Source organism: Artemia sp. Qi Xiang Cuo, chromosome 2 (genome assembly GCF_049724085.1).
Source record: "Artemia sp. Qi Xiang Cuo chromosome 2, ASM4972408v1, whole genome shotgun sequence".
NCBI lineage: Eukaryota > Metazoa > Arthropoda > Branchiopoda > Anostraca > Artemiidae > Artemia > Artemia sp. Qi Xiang Cuo.
Genome location: NC_142795.1, coordinates 16,988,734 through 17,012,934, shown reverse-complemented (window position 1 = coordinate 17,012,934; position 24,201 = coordinate 16,988,734). Strand labels below are relative to the sequence as shown.

Here is a 24,201-nt window from a genome sequence, read left to right as displayed (position 1 = left end):
TAAAGTTATAAAAGTAAAAACATTTGTATTTTTCCAGTAAAGTGCAAGTTTTGTTCTGGCCTTGAGAAGGCATAGGGGTTTTGCGCCAAACTTATGTTAATTTCTGGTCGTTTTGAGTTTGACTCGGTTATTTATTGTAATAAATTAATAACTTATTTATAACATATAAGTTATTTATAATTTATAAATTTTTAATTTATTCAGTATATAAATGCCTTGGGAAGAATAAATACTTTTTATTATAATATAAGCCTTGGGAAACCTTATGTGCCCCCCAGGACATAACTTAAAACCCTTGCTCCGATGGTTGTCGGGGAATGTCCTCGTCTAAAAGATATTTTCTGTCTGGAAATCAACTACGCTGAACAAAATGGCTATCTCAAAATTTTGATTGGATGTGTTTGGGGGAATGATGGGCGTGAGGGGGCTAGTTGCCCTCCAATCACTTTCGACTATTAAAAAGCGTACTAGCCTTTCGAATTTTCAATCGAATGAGCCTGTTTTAAAGCTACTATGACAATGCCTTCTATAAAAACCTTATATGCCCCCAGGGCATAACTTCAAACCCTCGCCATGAGGGTTGTGGGAGAGTGTCCTCCTCAAAAACATATTTTCTATCTGGAAATCAACTATGCTGAACAAAATGGCTATCTCAAAATTTTGATTGGATGTGTTCGGGGGAATTATGGGCGTGGGGGGAGATAAATGCCCTCCCGTCGCTTTCGACTTTTAAACAGGACACTAGCCCGTTGATTTTCCAATCGAATGATCTTTTCTTGAAGTTTCTATGACATCGCCTTCTATAAAAACCTTATATGCCCCCAGGACATAACTTAAAACCCTTGTCATGTGGGTTGTGGGGGATTGTCCTCCTCAAAAACATATTTTCTATCTGGACATCAACTACGCTGAACAAAATGGTCATCTAAAAATTTTTGATTGGATATGTTGGGGGGAATTACGGGCGTGGGGGGGCTAGTTGCCCTTCAATCACTTTTGACTATTAAAAAGGGTACTAGCCCTTTAAATTTCCAACTGAATGAGTCTGTTTTGAAGTTTCTACGACAACGTCTTCTATAAAAACTTTATATGCCCCCAGGGCATAATTTAAAACCCTTGCCCTGATGGTAGTGGGGGAGTGTCCTCCTCAAAAATATATTTTCTTTCTGTAAATTAACTACGCTAAACAAAATGGATATCTTAAAATTTTGTTTGGTTGTGTTGGGGGGAATGCTGGGCTTGGGGGGGAGGGATAGTTGCCCTCCAATGACTTTCGACTATTAAAAAGGGTACTAGCACTTTGAATTTCCAAACGAATGAGCCTTTTTTGAATTTTATACTACAATGCTTACTATAAAAACCTTATTTGCCCCCAGGGCATAACTTAAAACCCTTGCCCTGAGGGTTGTGAGGGAGTGTCCTCCTCAAAAACATATTTTCTATCTAGAAAACAACTATTCTGAACAAAATGGCTATCTCAAAAGTTTGATTGGATATGTTTGGGGGAATGATGGGCGTGGGGGGGGCTATTTGCCCTCCAATCACTTTCGACTATTAAAAAGGGCACAAACCCTTTGAATTTCCAATCGAATGAGCCTGTTTTGAAGTTTCTACGACAACGCCTTCTATAAAAACCTTATATGCCCCCAGGGCATAATATAAATCCTTGCCCCCGAGGGTTGTGGGGGAGTGTCCTCCTCAAAAATATATTTTCTATTTGGAAATCAACTACGCTAAACAAAATGGCTATATCAAATTTTTTATTGGATTTGTTTGGGGGAATGATGGGCGTGGGGGGGGGGGGGGCGGGGTACGAGCCATGCCCTTTTGACTATTAAAAAGGGCTCTAGTCCTTCGAATTTCAAACCGAGTGAAACTTATTTGAAGTTTCTAGGACAATGTTTTCTATAAAAACCTTTTATGCCCATAGGGCATTACTTACCACCCTTACCCTGAAGGCTATGGGGGAGTGTCCTCCTCAAAAACATATTTTGTGTCTGGAAAACAACTACGCTGAACAAAATGGGCGTGGGGGGCTAGTTACCCTCCAATCATTTACGACTATTAAAAAGGGCACTAGTCACTCCAATTTCCAATCGAATGAGCCCTTTTTGAAGTTTCTATGACAACTCCTTCGATACGAAGTGCCCGGGTATGGAGAAAAAACCAAAAAAACAACACATTGTGCCCACATCGTTCTTTACTTAGGCAGTGCTAGCGCGCTGCCTATGATCAAGTATTGCTATCAATCTCTGGTTGTATTACTCAAGAGTTGAGCTGTATATGAGAAGATCATCAATGAGGACAGTAAAGCCACTTAATCCCTCCAAAGCTTCTTCTATTTGTCTTGAGCTGAAATAATACTGAATGGCATATGCTTTAAACAGTATCTCCCATAGACGGTGTTCAATGTTGTAAGGTCTGCTGATGAATCATCTAGAATAGCAACCGATAGCCTGACCTTGCATCTACTTTGCTAAAGTACTTAACTCCATGCAATCTGGGTGTTACATCTTCCAAAGAAGGATTGTTCAAATCAATAGGGTCTTTCTATACATATCCAAAGGCTACCTTTTTTTTCATAGCAACCATTGAGGTAACCCAGTCTGTAGGCTTGGACACTTTTAATGAATCCTTCACTTTCTATTCTTTTAAGTTCGATTCCAAGCTTTCCATGGAGGGAGTATGAGATACTCCTAGCTGAAGTTATAGACATCACCATCTTTTAGATGTAGGTATTCTCCACTGATTTTTACTATTCCTTTAATGATATCTCTGTAGTTGCTGCAGGGGAATACTTCTCTGGATGTAATCCTGACAAATCTTTCGGAATATTACCAGAATCCAAGTAACTGATTTTTACTATTCCTTTAATGATGTCTCTGTAGTTGCTGCAGGGGAATACTTCTCTGGATGTAATCCTGACAAATCTTTCGGAATGTTACGAGAATCCAAGTAAACTAGCACCACTTGGTAGAAGTTATCATTATATGTTACAGTGGAACCCCTTGGAAAAAGTAAAAATTAAATATTCAGTAACCGAAGTTACTTCAAGGCTAATTACTGACCATGGTCTGCTGCAATTCGGTGACCGAATAAAGGGAGATCACTGGGTCGCGGTCTCTTCAGCTAAAGAATTGGATTCCCAAGTAGAAGAATTCCATAATAAGGTAAATTCAAAATTTCTCGAGTGCTTTCCCGAACTTAAGACTGAATTCTGTTCTAGTGATAAACCATACGTAAATTCAAAAATAAAGCAACTGATAGAACATAAATTGCACCTAATACGAAAAGGTCAAGTGAACCAAGCAAAACAGTTGGCAAACCAAATAAAATGGAAAATCAAAAAGGCGCAAGCAAACTACTATGAAAATGAAATTGACTATCTTTTGGAGTCCAAGCCGTCGCAGTTTTTCAGTAGAGTAAAAAGTCTGGCTGTCAAAAGTTCTGAGCCAGTTAACTTTATGAAAAAGGAGCCTCTAGAGAAAACTGCAAATGATTTAAATGCCCATTTTGCTTCAAATATGCAGTCTTACCCCCCTCTTCCACCTGAGGATCCTCCAGTAAATTTAACTACTCCTTCAGATGATAACTTAATTGCTGATATTTCATCGGCAATTATAATCCGTAAACTCTCTTCGTTAAAAAGAACTTCCGTTGCCCCTTTAGACATTCCAGTTGCTCTCATTAAAGCATTTGCTAAAGAATTATCATTTCCCCTTCAGATAATTTTCAATAATATAACAAAAACAGGATATTTTGCAAAGAAATAGAAGAAAGTGTTTATTACCCCCATTCCAAAGAAAGGAGACGCTAAGGATTTCTCTGGTGTCCGGTGGATCACAGTTACGTCAGTTTTTAGCAGAATATACGAAAGCTTTGTTGCCGCATGGTTGAAAAAATATTTTTTTAAAGTAACTGATCGAAAGCAGTTTGGTAATATCCCTAAGTGTCCAACAGTTCATTACCTTTTTAATTTAATTGATTTTATTTTAAAACACCTGGATGAACCTGGAAAATGGATAAATTTAATTGCATTTGATTTCAGAAAACCATTTGACCTTGTTGATCACAAAATCCTTTTAGAAAAAATGGTGGAAAAAAATATACCCAGCTTTATTATTAAAATCATCAAGAGCTTCTTAACAAATAGAGAGCAAACTGTGAAGTATAAAGACCAATTTTCGACTTCTCTGCCAGTTTTTGGTGGAATTCCACAAGGAACTGTGATCGGGCCGCTGGGCTTCCTCCTCATGATAAATGAAATTGCTGCTGAGCTGGAGGACTGATGGAAATACGTTGACGACTTGTCCTTAATGGAAATCGTATCTAAGGATTCGAAGAGCAATGCTGCTGGTTTCATCGACCAAGTTACCTCAGAGGCGGCTGAACTAAACATGGTCGTGAATAAAGACAAATGCTCGGTCACGACATTTTCTTTTCTTCAGAATACTCAACCGTTTTTCGAACCTCCTATCGCTTCCGAGCTAATAAGCCATAAAATAACTTTACTTGGTGTGGTGATTTCTTCTGACCTCTCATGGCGGGAGTATACTAAGACAATTATAAAAGAAGCTAACGGCGCAATCCAAATGCTAAAAACACTGAAAAAATTTCAAGTTTCTAAGGACAAGCTGAAACTAATATTTTACACTTTCATCCGCCCCTTAGTTGAATATGCTTGTCCGGTTTGGCACTTTGCCCTTACCCATGATGAAACTGATAAAATCTCAAGGAATTTAATTTTGAATCCCTTTCTTCCCGCCGAGAAAAATTATGCCAAAGATTAGGCTCCTCCCTCCTCCATCATCCCGTCTTCCAATTATTCCTTCCCCCACCTTTTTTCTGTTTAAGATCTCGTCCCCCCAGGGAAGTGGCTGAGAAGGTTCCGAAACCAGTCCTCTGTAACACCATGCACTACAGTAAAATCTTTGTGACAAGCTTTGTGAAATATTACAATGATCTCTAGTGTTTTTATGTTTAGTTTATTTTATCCTGACGAAGTTTTATCAGACAATTTTATTCTCAATCTCGTGTTTTTATCCTTTAGTGTATTTATCCTGACATAGTTTTATCAGACAACTTTATTTTGCTAATTATGACTAAGAGACATCATATTTGGGCTTTGCTCACGAGAGCTATGTCTTGTTTTTGAATTAAATGAATTTGAATTTGCTGATTATGTCCATCATCTTCATCTCTTTCTCGTGAATGGATCCGCCACTGTCCTTGTTAATATGCAACACCAGTTTTACTACATTCAGGTCAATACTGGAGTGAAATCCAAGGATTGGAACTGCATCAGTTTCCATAATAAAAAAGGCAGGTTCTCTGCATTGCTGTATTTATGTCTGCAGCTGGGCTGGCATACACCTCTAACTGGAATTTTTGACCCACAGTTGCTAGTTAGCTTTTGGCTGGTTTTCCCCAGCAGTGGAGGATCTGATAGAGAAGCAAAGAATTGGCTGGTAAAATGTTAGCCTGTGCACCCATGTCTATCTTCAATCTAATTGACATTACATTGTTTACTTCCTGTGTAACAAGGGCTTCATCATTGTTCTTTTTGTTTTCTATCACATAAAGAAAAATATCGTCATCTTCTCTGCTGGAAGCAGCCTGAATATCTTTATACTCTATCACTGCATTGACAGCCTTGTTACTTTTGCAAACACGTGCAAAGTGATTGAGTTTCTTATACTTGGCACAGATTTCCCTTTTCCATGACAGGCGTGGCTGGGTGAGTATGTGCCTCTGCAGAAATGTTTTTGCAAGACTGCTGCATCTTTGTATTTCCAGAATGGTATTTTTTTTTGTATTTCTCAAGAGCATCAATCTTTTTTTTTTACATGGCTGGGTTCGTTAAATATTAGTAGCTGTCCCTGAGCTGTTTGCTATCAGCAAAATTTTTCAATTGCTGATTGTAATGTTAAGTTTTCACCTTCTATAAGAAGTCTCTCACATTTTGTGGTTTTTGATACCACTACCTATTTTACCCTGCATCATGTCATCAACACTATTATAACTACAAGCTTTCTGTAGAATTTTCAATTCTGTGATGCATTTCTCTATGCTTTCTCCATCATACTACTCATCCTTCTAGAAAATATATCTGGTAAATACGCTGTTGATGACGGGTGCTGCACATTCATAGAATTTTTACTGGTAAGCATCTACTTTGTTTGTTTTTTTCTTCTTCGATGGGTGTGAATGTGTCAAATATTTGCCATTCCTTTTCTCCAGCCCAAATGAGGAGGTAAGCACACTTGTTTTGTTGAGACTTGCCAGATAAAGGTCCCAAAAACATGAATTTTACATGTTGTTCAAAGAGTTTAATTTCACCCCCAAGGGAAAGTGAGTCCCAATTGATGCTTGGTGGTTTGGCTTCCATCTTCTGACACCATGTATTTTTTTCTGGATCAATCAATTTATTAACCCTGGCACCTATAATAAAAGGGTATTGTAACATTATGTGGTGCCTCGCTTGCATGCTTGTGGTTTTGCACCAGCTTGCTATTATGTGCTTATGCTTATTTGCCTTGATGCGCTTATGCTTAATTTGCTTCGCCTATAGTGTTCTTTATTATAGGTGCCTGGGTTTTAAATAAAGATTAATCTACCAAACATTTCAGGGTGTCAGAAGTGGGTGACCAGTATTGGATATCAACCAGCCAAGTATCAGTTGGGATTCGCTGTGTCTTCCAGATGAGTGGAAACGATTTGAACAGCATGCTCGTCTTATTTTTGCTGGCCCCTTATCTGGCAAAACCGAGAAGATCATGTGCGCCTATCTCCTTATTTGGGTAGAAGACAAGGGAAGAAAGATATTTAATACCTTCACTTTCATCGAGAGTGAAAAGGACAGGCTTGAGCCATACCTGAAAAAACTCAAAAACTATGCGACATCTAAAACAAACAGCATGTTTGCATGGTACGTTTTTCAGAAACGAAACCAACATAAGAGAGAAAGCTACGTAACAGAGGTGAAAATCTTGGTTAAAGCATGCCGCTACAGGGACTCAGACGAAATGGTACGAGATAGAATAGTCTGTGGAATACTGAACCCACGTATCAGAGAGCGCCTGCTAGTTGAAAGGGAGGGATGCCCTAACCCTCGAAACAAATATAGAAAAATATCGAATGTTTGAAACAACCCTGACACTGCTAAGAACCTTTGATGAATGTAGCATAAAAAAGAAATTGATTCCATCCACAAAATCAATCGCCGTCCAAGCTGAAGAAATGACGAAATGCTACTTCTGTTGTGGCAGCTACAGCCCTAATCATGCATGTCCTGCAAAAGGAAAGACATTAACCAAGTGCTGCAAGCCTAACCATTTTGCGCGTGTCTGCAGAACCAACAAGGTTGTAAATCTAGTTTCAGGCACCAACAACACACTTGAAAACTCTGATAATGAGACGAGATATTTCTTCATGAAGTCTCCTAAACAAATAAAAAGGAAGAAGCCATAGTCTCCCTCACAATAAACGCCCAGTTGCCAGTTAGCTTCAATGTTGACACAGGAGCGCAAGCAAATATCCTTCCTGTCAAGTATTTTGACATACTCTTGCCAAAGCCAGAAATACCCAAGGCTAAGCAGAGGCTTACTAGTTACTGTGGTGGCAGGATTCCCGTTCAGGGGACATGTACTGTGAGCTGTACTTACGAACAATCTAGGCCTTCCAACCAGCAGTTCTACGTTGTGGAAACAGATTATGTTCCCGTAATCGGCTTCAGATCAAGCTTGGATCTGATCCAAAGTTGAAATTCATTGGATCATGAATTTCAACTTTGCTGCAAGCACTGACGAACCAATCCGCAACTCTGTTTCGGAGGCTATTAAAGAGTTTAATGATGTCTTTCATGGGCTAAAAAGCTGGATGGCGAGTGCCATTTTTATTTGAAGGATGGAGCCATCCCTAAGGTTCATGCTGTAAGGAAAATTCCATCTGCTCTTTGCAACAAGCTTAAATAAAAGCTTGATAAAAAGGAGAAAGATGGTTTCATCGAGAAGGTGACGGTCCCTTCTGAATGGGTCAGCAATATGGTGACCGTTCAAAAGAAAGATGGGCCTCTCCGCCTCTTTATTGACCCTGTGGATCTCAATAAATCCATCAGAAGAGTCCACTACGCTATCCCAACGTTAGAAGACTCTCAATTCAACCTGCATGGAGAAAAGTACTTCACAAAGCTAGATGTATGTTCAGGATACTGGTTGATATATACTGAACGCCCCCTCACAAGTGCTCATGAGCCGCTGTCAGCTCCGCTCGAAACTGCCATGCAAGGAAAAGCACTTGGTAAAGGGAGTGGTACAGACTTCTAAATTTTTGGCCAGCAGAGAGATGGCTCAACACAGGCAGAAATCCTATCATGAGTGGTATGCTAAAGAACATCCCGAACTCAGAGGAGGCGACCAAGTTTTTTTCAGCAAACAGCCAGAAGCGCCATGGAAAAGCAGGAAAATAATAAAAGAGGCAGATGAACCTAGATTGTACTACTTGTCATCTAAAGATGGTTTGATCCTTCACCAGAACCGAAGACACTTTATCAAAGCAGCCTCTCGTTCCCCGCCTGATGATAGACCTACCATGTAATCCCCCCAGGGCTATATCAAGGTCACTAAACCCGAGTCGGTTTATGAATTGCCCTGACACTACCGCAAGCTTGAGTCCGCACAGATCATTACAGAGATTCCTGACAACTGCCACCAAGCCCGGTATGGCCGTAGCTGAGCCCCGCCTACCAGCAGGTGAACTGTCAAGCAGAATTCCAGAACAAGTCATAGTTGCTCAGGCTATGAGATCCGGCAGAGTGGTGAAGGCACCAGAGAGACTAAACCTATAAGGAATAACCAAGTGACAATGTGGCATTCGTGTCTAGTGTTTTTCTGCCAAAACCCATTAGCAGCTGATAAGAGTGAGCATCGCGCCTCCCGGTGTAGTGTTCTGTTGTGTCCTGTAGTGAGTGATAATTTGCCAAGTCATCGGCAGTTAGTGGAGTAAGCTTAGCGCTTCCACGCCTAGAGGTAAAAGGTGCTCATCCTTTTGGAAATATCTAAAGGAGGATGGTGCATTATGTGATGCCTTGCTCTCATGCTTGTGGTTGTTCACCAGCTTGCTATTATGTGCTTATGCTTATTTGCCTTTATGCGCTTATGCTTGTGCTTCGCTTATAGTGCTCTTTATCATAGGTGCCTGGGTTTTAAATAAAGATTTATCTACCAAATATTGCAGGCATAATATAATAAGCATCAAGCCACATAACAAGCAAGCATAATATTAAAGGGAATATCCAGGGATTATTGCAGCTGCAGCTGCCTTGCTTCATTTCAGAGAACCATTTTTATTTGAAATTCATGAAGCTGATTTTAATTTTTTGCTTGAAGATAGCTTGTATTTGACTTGGAATATAACTTGGCATTTTGTCTTGGATAAGCTCTAAATAAGTGTCAATAGGTTAAATTTTCTATTTAGGGAGTTCTTGAAATTAGCAGAACCTATTCACTTCATTCCATGTCAAAACTAAACCATCAAAACGCACCCAAGATGTAATTTCAGCACTTGCTTTTTCCAAGGGACTAGAGGCAAAAGTTATTTTGAAAGCTGGGTGATTAGAACAAACTGCTTGGATCTTGTTGAAATATTGAACAATCAACATATTTGTCGTATCCTGTATTGTTGGCATTCCAAAGAGACCTTGAATTTAAAAATTTGTGTATGGCTTGGGAGTCCAAGAGCCAACTTTATTGCCATGTTCTGAATGGTTTACAGCTTTGCTTGACTAGTTTAGCAGCAGTCTTCAAACAATTCAATGAAATATTTAGCCTGTCTTGGAACACATGAATCTTTTGTAGAAACCCAGCATCACAGTGAGAAAGCCATTTTGTGCCTGCTAGCTGCTTCACAATCAAAAGTCTCTTTACAAGAGATTGCTTTACTGACTCACTTTGATTCTTCCAGGTCATGTTAGGGTCTAAGATAATCCCCCAAAACTTTGGAAAGCATCAAGTCATATTTTGACTTGGTCAAAAGAGCCTGCTTGATCAATAGAGCCTGCCAGGATTGTGTCCTATACATATAGCATCTTCCAATAGTTTAGTTATTAATCCTTATCTGGAGATCTTTATCTAGGTTTCCATCAGGGGTGAGGATGTATGCTTTGGTTTGATTTCACAAAAATGCATAAACCTCAGTCTCATTTGTAGAGAGGACAGATGATATCCTGAAAATTTGAAGTTAAAGAGCTGTCATTCCTGAATACAATGCTAATTCTGGCTATTTTCTTGCAACTGCTGTCCACCATCATCTAACTGGCTAATTATATTATTTGCTTTGCTAGGTGTATCATATAGAGTTCTATTGCAGCTGGCTGGGCTGCAAGATTATGCATATTTTATGGAATTTTTTATTATAGTGTTGCCCTGAGTAACCAAATCAGTTTCAACTTGTGCTTACCTAACCTGTAACTCCTTGTGTAATTTTTCTCTTTTTTCATGGTCAATCTTGGAGACATATTAAATTAAAAAAACTAGTTTTTTTTAACTGAAAGTTAGGAGCGACATTAAAAGTATAAAACGAACAGAAACTATTCCGTATATGAAAGGGACTGTCCCCTCTTTAACCCCTCGCTCTTTACGCTGAAGTTTTTTACTGTTTTAAAAAATAGAGTTGTGAGAAAGAGTCTAACTTTACGGTAAAGAGTGAGGCGTTGAGGAGAGGACAGCCCCTTTCATATACCGAATAATTTCTGTTCGTTTTAAGTTTTAATGTTGCTCCTTACTTTCAGTTAAAAAAAACTTTTTTTTTATTTAATTTCTGAACGTTTTTGAATTAATGCAGGGTTTTGATTTTGGCTCACCGTACATGAATAACTAAAACGAGATTTGCATATTAGTTTTCCTTTTTTTGGTTAAATGGCTTTCTCGAAAGTTGTTTAATTTTATTTACGAACGTTTTTATTAGTAATAAATATACGTAATTACGAATTAACTTTCGTAACGAACTTCTATATTCATATATTATATACATCTGTATTTATATATTATATTCATATATTATATATGCCGATATTAGGGGGTTCACCCCCTAGTCAATACCTTGCTCTTTACGCTAAAGTTCGAATTTTGTTCCAATTCTTTAAAAATGACCCTTGATCATAAAGAACGTTAATTAGAATAAATAGTTCTTATGATAATATTAACCAATCTTTGCGTAAAGAGTGAGGTATTGATTGGGGGTGAACCCAATCATATACGTAATAATTTACGTTCGTTTTAAGTTTAGATGTTGCACCTTACTTTCAGTTGAAAAACTTATTTTTTATATATTTAATTTCTGATCATTTTTTAAATAATAATGGGAAATCCGGCGCCCCCTTCATAGCGACGTTTCTTCACCCATGAAAACTTCCTCCATAGAAAGATCCTCCCACGTAACCCCCGATCCCCCTGAAAATGTCTGTATACTTCCCAATAACCAATACTATATGTAAACATTGGGCAAAGTTCATAACTTGCAGCCCTTTTCCCGGGGACTGTAGGGGATTGTCATTCTCAAAGACATAGTTATTATATTTTCGACCATGCTGAACAAAATGGCTATCTCAAAATTTCGATCGGGTGACTTTGGGGGAAAAAAGAGCTTGGGAGGGGGCCTAGTTGCCCTCCATTTTTTGGTCACTTGAAAAGAGCACTATAAATTTTAATTTCTATTCGAATGATTCCTCCCGCGATATTCTAGGATCACTGGGTCGATACGGTCACCCCTGGGGAAAAGAAACAAAAAAAAACAAATAACGCGCATCCTTGATCTTTCTTCTTGCAAAAATACACAATTCCACATTTTTGCAGATAGAAGCTTGAAACCTCTATAGTAGGGCTCTCTGATATTCTGAATCTGATGGTGTGATTTTCATGAAGGTTCTATAACTTTTAGGGTGTGTTGTCCACTTTTTTCGAAAATCAGGCAAATTTTTTCCGGCCCGTAACTTTTCGTGGGTAGGACTAAACTTGATAAAACTTATATAATTGAAATCAGCATACAAATTTGATTCTTTTGATGAATCTATTGGTATTAAAATTCTGTTTTTTAGAGTTTTGGATACTATTGAGCCGGGTCGCTCCTTACAGTTCTGTAACTGTTTGATAAGATAAAACCTTTATTTCCAAAAACTGCGACCATAAGTTGCAAAGGGCCAAATTTAAAATTTCAGGGTCAGTAAGTAAAACAGGAAAAACAAAAAAGGATGAAAAGTAACAAAAATTAAATGACTAGTAAAAGAATGCCAAAATTAAAATTGTTGGAATGAAAATCCACTCATTCCCCATTATTTCAACTAAAATTAGTCACGACATTTTAAAAACAGGTAAACTCAATATAAAGAAAAAACAAGCAAAGAAATACAAAACTTTCGCTGCTCCTTCACCAAAATTAAATAAAGTAGCTTTAAAAAGTATAATTAATGGAGTGGAGTTTGTTCAATATTTTTTCAAGTAGTTGGTGTTGGTTCTTGATGTTGTCCATGAAATGAGATTTGTTGATGTTGAAAGATGATGTGGAGAATTATTATCTTTGTGTGAGCATTGGGCTGGTAGACTTCTTATTTATTTTTGTCTGGGTCTAGGTCAGGACCAATGATTAAAATATAGTGTTAAATTTGTTTTGTTATCACTGTTAACTCTGGGCCCTTTCGGATTTTTTCGGAATTTAGAGTTTTTGATATTTAAAGAATAAAAGAACCTGAACTTGAGTCTCCAACTCAACCAAGCTCTCGACTGCTACCTGGTCAAATTAGACACGCTGTTCAAGAGTTGTCAATAGGCTATCAATGCCACTCAACTGACTGCTGCCAGTTTGCGTAACAGAATTGTGAAGTTAAACAGACTAGCCCAAAGACAGTATGTAAAAGAGAAAATAACGCCATTACTGCATACTGACCCTCACAAATGGCACTCCTCGGTCAAAACCCTTGCAGGGAAATCAACGCCAAAGGACCTGAGACTACTCAAAGATGACGGCACACTGACCTCAGCTACTGAAGTGAACAATTTTTTCTCCGGCATATGTACCACATACCCATCAATCACCAACTCAGAAATTGAGAGTATCATTGCCGACACCGGGACTGATGAGATATGTGAAGTATCTGAATATGCCGTCTTTAAGGAACTTCAGAAACTGAAAGTAAACTGTGCGTCTTACCCTGGTGAACTCCCTGTAAAGTTGTTACGCGAGTTCTCCATCTTTCTCGCAAAGCCACTCAGCTCTATTATTAACCAGTGTTTTCGCGAACATGTGTTCCCCAGTGTTTGGAAGAGAGCTTATGTGCGCGTCATTCCAAAAGTGAAAAACCCAAATCTTGCGACCAACTCCGCCCAATTTCGATAGTTCCGAACCTCTCTAAGGTAGTGGAATCATTTATATATCGTGAACTTATGTCACAAGTCCAGGGCTCTCTTGTTCCATACCAATACGGGTGCTTGAAAGGTAGTAGTACAACTGTTTATCTTGTGTGTCTGTATCACCTTATTGTCGAACGGCTTGACCAAGGAGGCACAATTATAGATATCCTCATAGCGGACTATAAAAAAGCCTTCGACTTGATACGCAATTATACTGCAGTGAACAATCTGAAGGTTATGGGAGCTTGCAGACATATTCTCTTATTAATAATAGATTTCTTACGTGACCGACTACAGAGTGTATATGGTCTCTACCCGGGTGATACTGATTTGGAATGGTCTGAGCTTACGTGTGGTGCCCCACAAGGCACTAAACTCGCTGCCTTTTTGTTCTTGGCATTGATCAACTTCGTCCTTGCCGATTTTGACGAACGGTTCAAATTCGTAGATGACCTTTCCACCCTCTTAAAATACCTAATTGAGAAGTCTCAAACCGTTCCCCAGTTCAGTGAATCATTTATCGACAACTTTAGAGACCAGTGTTCTGAAAACAGCCTCCAAATCAACGAAACGAAAACCAAAATTCTTCGATTTAACCCTCTCAAAAGGGATTTTCAGTGCCCTCCTCCTCCATACCAAAGCGTATCGTCGGCAGTTATTCTCGGTGTTACGTTCAGCGTTGACTGTTCGTTTAGCCTCCACGTCCAAGGGGTAGTGAAAAAGGCGAACTGTGCCATGCGTACCCTTTTACTGATGCGAAGATTTGGTTTTTCAGTGCCGCAATTGAAAACAGCCTACCTGACATATATTCGCCCGATATTAGAGTATGCGTGCCCTGTATGGGGTCCACAGGTTCAGAACACTGCCTATATGAGCGAAGTACTCGAATCAGTCCAGAAAAGAGCGGTGAAGGCCATACTGGCTGATCAGTACACCGATTACGAATCAGAACTGTCTCAACTAAATTTGCCGTCACTCCACGATCGCCGTTTTCAACTTATCTGTAAATTTGGCCAGTTTCTTCTGACAAGTGATAAACACAGAAATATATTACCCCCAATGCTGACAAAAAAAGTAACTAAAAGATCAAAAGCAACAAAGCTAGCCCAGCCCAAGTGTCGCACTAATCGCTTCAGAAATTCGTTTGTGCATTTTTATGTTTTTGTCTACAATAAGTGACATGTGTATTAATTTTTTGTGTCTTTGTTCACTTTGTAAATAATAGCGCGATTTAGTCGGGATTTAAACCCTGACTACGAAAGCTTTTATGTTAATACATGATTCTGATTCTGATTCTAATTATATTGATTGTTAACTAATTTTCCAATTTCGCAAATGCTTCCTTCACTGCACCTTTAACTTTAATGTCAATTTGTTTACTATATTTATTTAGAGTTGACCGAAATGGTTGTTGTTGTTGCAGAGAAAATACGCTTTGCTTTCGCCCTCTATGTAACCAAACTTCCAAAACGGTTCAAGATTTTTTATCCATAATTTTCTGGATATCTTCTAAAGATGCCATGTTTGTCACATGAGGGTTATTTCTGCAAACTGGGCATTTTCACTCACAGCCAACTTGCCATGTCATTTAAATCAGTAGAGTGTATTCTGCCAGGCACATACAGACATTCAGTGCAGATCTAGAGGCTACATAATTATATTTCCTAGCACTATAATCCTTGTCTAAATTCTTTTCACATGCTGTATGCTTATCAGACATTTTTTGGGAGGCTCACACAATATCACTTTGGTGTCATTATTCTGCACTTCTGTGTCAATTTGGTGTAATTATTTGGCAATAATCGTTCATCTAAACCCTTGTTGACAAAGCTGGTAAGTACACTGTTTTCAAGCTTTATGAATTTATCAAACAAATTTCATGTATCGGATAGAGGTGAGGATCAGACAGGCACTTGGCTCACTACCCTTGACAGCAATATAAATAATTATAGAAATGAAGAGAACAAATACTGGTTACAAAGACTAAAATAACAAGGGTAAATAATTAATAAAATAATCACTTGTAGATGAATACATTCAAATGTCATGTAGAATTGCTATTAAGGCAGGCGCTTGTCTCACTAACTCAAAATTCCCGAACTTCAAATAAACTGCAAAAAAAAAAAAAATATTATCTTTATTATTAATTGTCAAATTCCAAACTTTCCTTTTTTCATTTCTTCAAGGAAAAGATTCTCTCACTTTATTATCCATTAGTCTGTCAACATCACATCTAGCTGGAAGATAGTTACCCCTCCTAAGTTTCATCTTAAAATTAACTTTAGATACTACTAGATTCTAATTTTTACTTTAAACATCAGTAAAGACATTCCTATATACTTCATGCCCTGCAATCGTTCTACCAGTTTTTGATCTACAATACTGTCATGTGAGAACCTTGTGGACTTATAGGCCATTTTATGACCAAATGCTGTATTGGCTGTAACTATATTATTGTACCTTCAAAACCATAGCTGTCCATCACCATTGCTTTTTTCCCCCCCCCCCCCAACATTAAATTTGCCTAAGTCATGATATCATCTATCCCTATTTGTGCTTACTTGAACATTGCAGTCTCCTTACTATGTTTTTGCCCTGGGTCTTGTCCATTTGAAAATGTAACTATGTGTAAAATTCATCTGAGCTACTGTGGTTTCTATCAGTTGATCCTGCTGGGGCTTATACCACTATGACCAGTATTATGCATTTTTTAGTCACAAAATACGCAACTAAAAATCTATTATTAACACCTTTTCAACCTAAGAAGCTTCTTTAATCATAGTGAGCCCTACTCTCTGTTTATACATCTCATACTTCCTATCTGAATAAGTAAATTCTATATCACCTATTTTGATATTTTCTAACCTTTGAACATGAGTTCCTGAAACTTTTTTATGATCCAGTGTTGAATTTCATACAGAAGAGTCTCGAACAAGGGATTTCCCATGATTCGATTAAAGAACATGCTTTGGATTTTTTTTTTCGGCTACTGATGTATTGGATGCGAGAAAGCTCTTCTTCCAGAAAGTGTTTCCGAGGGAAGTTCCGTCCAGGCGAGTTGATATCAATGTCCAACCAAATGGTATTGCCGATATTATTGCAGCGTTTGAAAGATGCGACTCTGAAGATACAGATGTACTGGATTTTGTGATAAGGAACGCGAGTGAAATCCCGATAATTTCTGCTTCGGCATATTCCATGCTTAGTAGTAAGATAAACGCCTGTTTTAATGAATTTCGCGCTTGGTCAGAAAAGCTTCAAACCCAGCCGCCTTTCCCCTCCGCCGCTCCCCCTTTAGTTAAAGACAAACCTACGTATGCAGCAATTGTGATAAACGGTCCTACCGATTTCAGTGATTCTGGCTTGCGAAAAAATAAATTGGACACGCTTGAAGCTCTTGAAGGGATTCTAAGTCTAAAACCTGACATTCAGAATAAAAAATGGATCGTAGTTACTCGAGATAGGCAGTCACCCGTATCCCTTTCCGCCTCAGCCTTTAAGAGCCTACCTAATGCTCAAACCAAGGTCTTTGACAAAAAAGTACTAGGTATTGTTCGGGGTATCCCTGAAATTGTGACAGAATCATCTAAAATGGAAAGTATACTGGGATTAACTCTTGCTTTAAAAATAGGACACTCAAATTGTTTTCGTTTGGAATTTTTGGATCAGCTAGCACTGAAAAATGCAATTAACCATGGTCTCCGACTTGGATATGAGCTTTTTCGTGTTGAAGACTATCAAGAATTACCGTGTCGCTGTTTCCAGTGCCAAGGGGTAGATCGCCCTATTGCTAGATACCCACGTTCTCCTGATTTACCAAAATGCTCCCGCTGTGCTGGGGCTCACGAAAACACCGCAGAGAACCCTTGCTCAGCTGCTCCTAAGTGCGTCAATTGCGGAAGAAAACATGTTTGTTTTAGTTTAAAATGCTCGGTATTGACAAATGTGCTTGCCAAGACATTATGATGACTTCTCCTTCAGCCTTAAGTTTTGTTTCTCTGAACATTAATGGTACTAAAGATAAAGATCTACTAATTGACGAGCTGCTAAATTTTGATGTTGTATTCTTATAGGAGCATCTACTTTCTAAAGTTAATACGACCAGTTTAAGACGGTCTGCTACCCATGATATATGTATTCGAGAAGCAAAAAAGACCCGCGGTCTCCCTTCCGGTGGTACCGCCATCTTCATTCGATCGAGATATCAGCCTATGCAAATTTATTTTGATGCTAATATTCTAGCAATCCAGTGTAACAACATGGCTTTTGTAAATGTGTATCTCCCATGCAATCTTCGAAATACTCAGTCATTTACTGCTTTTGCTAAAGCTTACCAAAGACTGAAATCTTTTTTCACAAAATTTGCAGATAAAAATGTTGATTGGATCCTAGCCGGGGATATGAATACTGACATATTGACCTCATCTGATCGCTCTGAACTCCTTCTAGAGTCTCTGCCAAGTGTCTATCATGTCACTGCTAAGAACCTGGCTTATACTTACATTCATAATCGAGGCTCTGTTAAATCCGACCTCGACCATATTATTGCGTCTAAGTTTGGTCTAATTAAATCCGAGGTGTCTGTTGATGAAGATAAAATCAGTGATGAACATCTCCCTATTTCGTGCCTAATTGACCCTCCTGATGTTCAAGCCTACTTTAAGGGTTCCCATTCAAAATGGTATCAAAAGCCCAATTGGAATCGGATAAACGTTGAGATGTATATTACTATTTTATGCACTCTATTCTCAACTATTAAAGTCCCGTTTCACTTGCTCCAGACTTCGATTAATTGCCCTGATTCTAAGGAAGACCTAAATTCGTATTCTTATCAGATTGTGGGATGTTTAAAGTCGGCCCAAAAGCTGCAGGTGAGCACGTGCGTTCTGGGTCTCGCAAGCCCCTGTGGAATGTACATCCGGAAGTGAAAAGAGTAAAGAATTGTGCGAAGTTTTGGTTGTGACTGTGGAACGCTTGCGATCGACCTTCTTCCGGTGCTGCGTTTACAGTCAAGCAAAAAACGAAGAAAGAATACAAATTCTGTATACAGAACGCAAGAGTTAACGTATGAGAAGCTCCAAATAGTAAAAAGACATAGAATAGTGTTATCAATAGCAGTAAGTGTACTCCTCCAGCTCAGTAGAAATTAAACCTTTTGAATTTTGTGTACCATTATATTGACATATTTTCCGTATTCAACCAGTATGTTCAGAAACATTTTTCCAATCTACTTAGTTCGGTCCTGCCAGAGTCTCTTTGTCACCATAGAGTTCTTGCGATAAGTATGATTTATATCGGGCATTGAAGAAAGTATAAAGATCAGATTCTTTTGATTGTGATGGCCTATGTTTTAGAAGTTTTGTTTATTATTTCCCATTATTGTTGAAACACCCGCAGTTATTATTTTACAATTATATAGCTCAGTCTCTGTTCCCTGATAGTTTTCTTTTTGGTAGTGTCACGCCTATACTTAAACGAGGTGAAGATCCAGATTCATGCTCGAATTACAGACCGATTACTGTACCTTGCTTTATGAGTAAGATTTTTGAATACATTCTTTTTCCTGAAATAATTTCTAAGTGCGATTTTTTGTCTTTCCAATTAGAGTTTAGAAAAGCGGATGGCTGTCCCCAGGCACGTCATGTGCTCAGCCGGGTGTTAAAGGAAGCTTGTGCTCAAAAGCTTTCATTATATAGCTGTACAGTAGACATTTCCGGGGCCTTTGACAATGCTGTTCACGCCCAGGCCTTGATTCCCTTGCCTGTTCCGGAGTTAATTATTCAGTTATTTCTATATTGCGATGTTGGTATGATAATTCTTTATTAAGTGGATGTCACATATTTCTGATTCGGTAAGCTGTTAGGAAAGGCGTTAGACAGGGAGGTGTTTTATCTTCTTATATATAAAAATGTGTCCTCACTACTTGTTTAAAACATCTATCTCCTACTGTGTTTTTTAGTGATATCGGTTTAAGTTATACTAAATATGCCGACGATATCCTTTTAGTTAGTTTTTCTCGTCGAGGGTTGGCTCAGAATTTCCGTAAGCTGTCTTCTCTAGTTAGTGATATTGGCCTATCTGTTAATATGGTAAAGTGTGAGTTTATGTGCTTAAATTGTAGAACTTCTGTATCTCCACTAAAACTTGGTTCGATTTCATTACCTTGTTTGGATAATATTAAGTGGCTTGGTATATCGCCCGTCTTGCCCGTTTATTTCTGAAACTTGCTCCGAGTTGGTTACTAATGCATTAAAAAATATTCGTGTGTCGTATGGTAAAATATCTCCAAATAGAGGGCGTTATCAAACAGTTCGTGGTAACGAACTGTAAGTAAGGAGCGACCCGGTTCAATAGTAACCAAAACTCTAAAAATCGAAACTTTGATACCAATAGATACATCAATAGAATCAGATTTTCATGCTGATTTCACCTATGTAAGTTTCATTAAGTTTACTTTCACCCATCAAAAGTTGCACGCCTGAGAATATTTGCCTTATTTTCAAAAAAGGAGGAAACAACCCTTAAAAGCCATAAAACTTCAATGAAAATCACACCATCAGATTCAGCGTATCAGGGAACCCTACTATAGAAGTTTCAAGCTCCTATCTGCAAAAATGTGGAATTTTGTATTTTTTTTTGCCAGAAGAAAGATCACAGATGCGTGTTTATTTGTTTGTTTGTTTTTTTTTGTTTTTTGTTTTTTTTATTTCCTCAGGGGTGATCGTATCGATCCAGTAGTTCTAGAACATCGTAAGAGGGCTCATCTGAACGGAAATTAAAAGTTCCAGTGCACTTTTTAAATGACCAAAAAATTGGAGGGTAACTTGGCCCCCTCCCACGCTAATTTTTCCCCAAAGTCAGCCAATCAAAATTTTGAGATAGGCATTTTGTTCAGCATAGTCGAAAATCTAATAACTATGACTTTGAGGATGACTTAATCCCCCACAGTTCCCAGGGGAGGGGCTGCAAGTTATGAATTTTGCCCATTGTTTACATATAGTATTGTTTATTGTGAAATATACAGACGTTTCCAGGAGGGATTTTTTCTGTTGGGGGGGGGGGATCGGTGGAGGGGGCTACGGGGTAGGATCTTTTCATGGAGGATGTGTCCGTGGCGGAAGGGACATTTTTATGAAAGGGGCGCCAGATTTCCCAGCATTATTTAAAAACCGATCAGGAATTAAATAAAAAAAAACAAGTTTTTTCAACTGAAAGTAAGGAGCAAAATTAAAACTTAAAACAAACAGAAATTATTACGTATATGAGGGGGTTTGCCCCCTAGTCAATACCTCGCCCTTTACGCTAAAGTTTTTTTTTTAGTACTTTCAAAAGAGCTATCTATTCTAATTAACCGGTCTTTGTGATTCAGGGGTTTGTGATTCGAAAAAAAATGGAACTTTAGCGTAAAGAGCGAGGAATTGACTAGGGGTAAACTTCCTAATATACGTAATAAAAACGTACAAATATAGAATTTAGTTACGTAAGTTAATTCGTAAGTTACGTTAGAACAAAATTTCGAGAAAGCCATTTAGCCAAAACAAGTAAAATTAATATGCAAATTTCATTCTAATTATTCATATATGGTGAGCCAAAATCAAAGCTGCATTAATTAAAAGACGTTCAGGAATTAAATAAAAAAAACAACTTTTTTTAACTGAAAGTAAGGAGCGACATTAAAAGTTAAAACGAACAGAAATTCTTCCATATATGAAAGGGGCTGTCTCCTCCTCAACGCCTCGCTCTTTACGCTAAAGTTTGACTCTATCTCACAATTTTATTTTTTAAAACAATAAAAAACTTTAGCGTAAAGAGCGAGGCGTTGAGGAGGGGACAGCCCCTTTCATATACGGAATAATTTCTGTTCGTTTTAACTTTTAATGTCGCTCCTTACTTTCAGACAAAAAAAACTTGTTTTTTTTATTTAATTCCTGAACGTTTTTGAATTAATGCAGCTTTGATTTTGTCATACATAATGTCCATACATAAGTCAAGGAAAAATTAAGTATTATAAGTGGAAAACATAAATCAATTTTTCGAAATATCGTATTCTTTATTTTATGCATTAGCTATCCCCTTATAGCTAATGATTGCCCTCAAGACGGTGTGAAAAACAAAAAAATTAAATTGCAGGTCACCTATGGTTTAGAATTCGTATTTGATTTATGTTAGATTTGTCATTTTTGTTTTTATCTTTAATTAGGCTGCAAATTATTCATGTTGTTGTTGTGTTGCAAGTGCAAATGCTTGTTTTTTTTTATTTGTTTTGCAGACAGGTTTTCAATGAAATAAAATTAAATGTAATTGTGGGCACCCCCCCCCCTGAATTACTACAGCACCAATCAGGAGGGCTAGCCCTAACTTTGGGAATCACTGGACTAGAGAATTGGCTGGATTTAGACTTTTTGAGAATACTGCACTGAAGAATAACACTTAGACAAGTAAGATAGTGGTATAGAAAAAAATGGCATTTTTTTTAGCCAGCTGACAAAAAACTATGGTCGTCATAGAGCAAGGTCGTGCCCAGGATTTTTGTTCGGAGGGGGTTTTACTAAAAAAAAAATTGGGGGGGGGGTTACAAAAAAACTCAAGAAACGCATACAAAATTTATTTATATCCATTTGTGTTACGTTTTAACGAGTTAAACATTTCGGGGGGGGGTTCAAATCCCCCTAACCGCCCCTCTGGATACGGCCTGGTCATAGAGAATTTGTGAAGTTGATTTTTACTTCCTGCTTAAGATTATTTTTGTTATCATATTTTTGTTTTGTGGGCTTTGACGAGTTTCACATTTTTCAGACAAGTTGTGCCTTCACTTCATTTTAAAATTGTATAGGGGTTACACTGTTGACTATAATATATGCCAGTCTAGTGCAAAACCAGACTAGAAATTCTTAAATCTGACATTGCTCCATTGACTTTTTTGATTGTTCATTAATTAAATTGGTAAGGATAGAAGTTGTTGATAGAACAAGCTATTGTCAACAACAATAATGTATAAAAGACTGGCTTACCAGAATCATCAAAAATCAAAATTTTGGGAAATTTTGAATTTGTTTCTGTAACTGGTGAAAATTTGTTTCTGTAACTGTTTATACAATGTTTTTTCTTTTTCAGGATAATGTAAAAACTGCAATAATATCCCTTGAAAATTCAACTAAACTTGTAAATAGTCTTGCCCTATTTAGTTCAAATGAAACTATTAGTGAAGTTGCAACAAGCAATCTAAAATTTCTGCTCTTGCCTGTGCTGCTAGGTAAGTTTTTCTTTTCTTTCCCTTTGTCTCATTAGTGATAGCTTAAAATCTTTTTATATATATGGTGGAAGCGGTCGTTTTGTTTTTGCAATAAAAAGAGATTTTTGTCGGATTTTTTCTCCCATAAAAAAATTTTCAATTTTTTTAGTTTAAATGTTTAAGTAAAAACAAACTTACTAATTGGTCCGATACCTGATTTGCAATCTTTTGCCCCTCCCTAGTTTCAGTGGTGGGTCGCTTGGGTCGAATTTATTTGTGTGCTGTTTGTGTATACATTTATACAAATCTGTCAAGCCAAAAAAAAGTCGTCAAAATTCTTAACCACCACCTATCTCAAAGTCTTGGTTCAACCTCTGTAATACTAAAGTATGTTATTTTGCTATTGTCAATATTTTATTATTGACAATTACTAGTAATTTTAATTGTTTGTATGAGTTGTCTTGGTATAACAGTAAAAACTAACAGTAATGCAAAACAAAAGTTGATGCACTTTTTCTTCTTAAAAGTTTGTGAGAACCACCCTCCCCCTCCCTGTAACCTTTTGAGAAAAATATGTAAGCGTTTGGTAACAGTTTGAAAATTTGAGCTCTGAATATACTTCTTTTTTTGTGTGAGAGATGCTTATGGTGAAATTCTATTGAAAAGAAAAAAATTGCTAGCAATCAAGCAACAGTCTAAACTTCATCGAGTGTAAACTTGTACAGTGATTTATGTCTTAAAAAATTACGGAAGATCATTAGTTGCCCTCCAATTACTTCCGACTGTTAAAAAGGGCACTAGCCCTTTGAATTTCCAATCGAATGAGTCCTTTTTGAAGTTTCTACTACAAAGTTTTCAATAAAACCATATATGCCCCCAGGGAATAACTTACAACCCTTGGCCTGATGGCTGTGGAGGGAGTGTCCTCCTCAAAAACATAGTGCCTATTTGGAAATCAACAAAAAATCATCGTAGAACAAAATGGCTATATCAAAATTTTGATTGGATGTGTTTGGGGAAATGGTGGGCGTGGAAGGGGTGTTAGTTGCCTTCCAATCACTTTTGACCCTTAGAAAGGGCACTAGAACTCTCAATTTCCAATCGAATGAGTTTATATGACGACATCTTCCATATGAAGTGACTCTGGAAAATAAAATAATCAATAATAATAAAACATTGGAGCTGTATGGCATTTACTATAGGCAACGCTATAGCGTTGCCTCTGATAAGATGCTATGTGACGCAGCATGGATGTATTTCTTACACTTGAGGAAAATCAAAATTAACGAAGTTATTCAGGTTCTGGGTGAAAATTTTGCCCTTGAGGGCAGCGCCATTTGTAAATAATTTATTCACGAAATAATATGATCACATAAAAACAGTAAAAATGCACTTAGTTTCGACGGCAAACAGTTTCAGGTAATAAGATGTAATATTAAACTGGAGTGCATAATAAATACTAAAACTCGATAAAAGCTTGAGTAGATGATTAGCTACTGAAATATATATGCGATGCATAAATTATTTCCAGGAAGCTCAAGCATTTTCCTTAGAAAGATGTATTACATT

At 37.7% G+C, this 24,201-nt stretch overlaps 1 protein-coding gene and 1 pseudogene across 2 annotated transcripts in view; both read left to right on the top strand.

Moving 5' to 3' along the window:
- Tap42 (immunoglobulin binding protein Tap42) overlaps window positions 1–24,201 on the top strand; it is a 69,999-nt gene that overhangs the window by 29,395 nt on the left and 16,403 nt on the right. For both annotated transcript variants that reach the window (XM_089108000.1, XM_089107999.1), the window contains exon 2: window positions 22,515–22,653. In XM_089108000.1, coding sequence (XP_088964126.1) covers window positions 22,515–22,653 — 139 coding nt within the window. The remainder of the gene's footprint in view (window positions 1–22,514; window positions 22,654–24,201) is intronic.
- Window positions 7,138–7,973, top strand: LOC148954953 (uncharacterized; annotated as a pseudogene).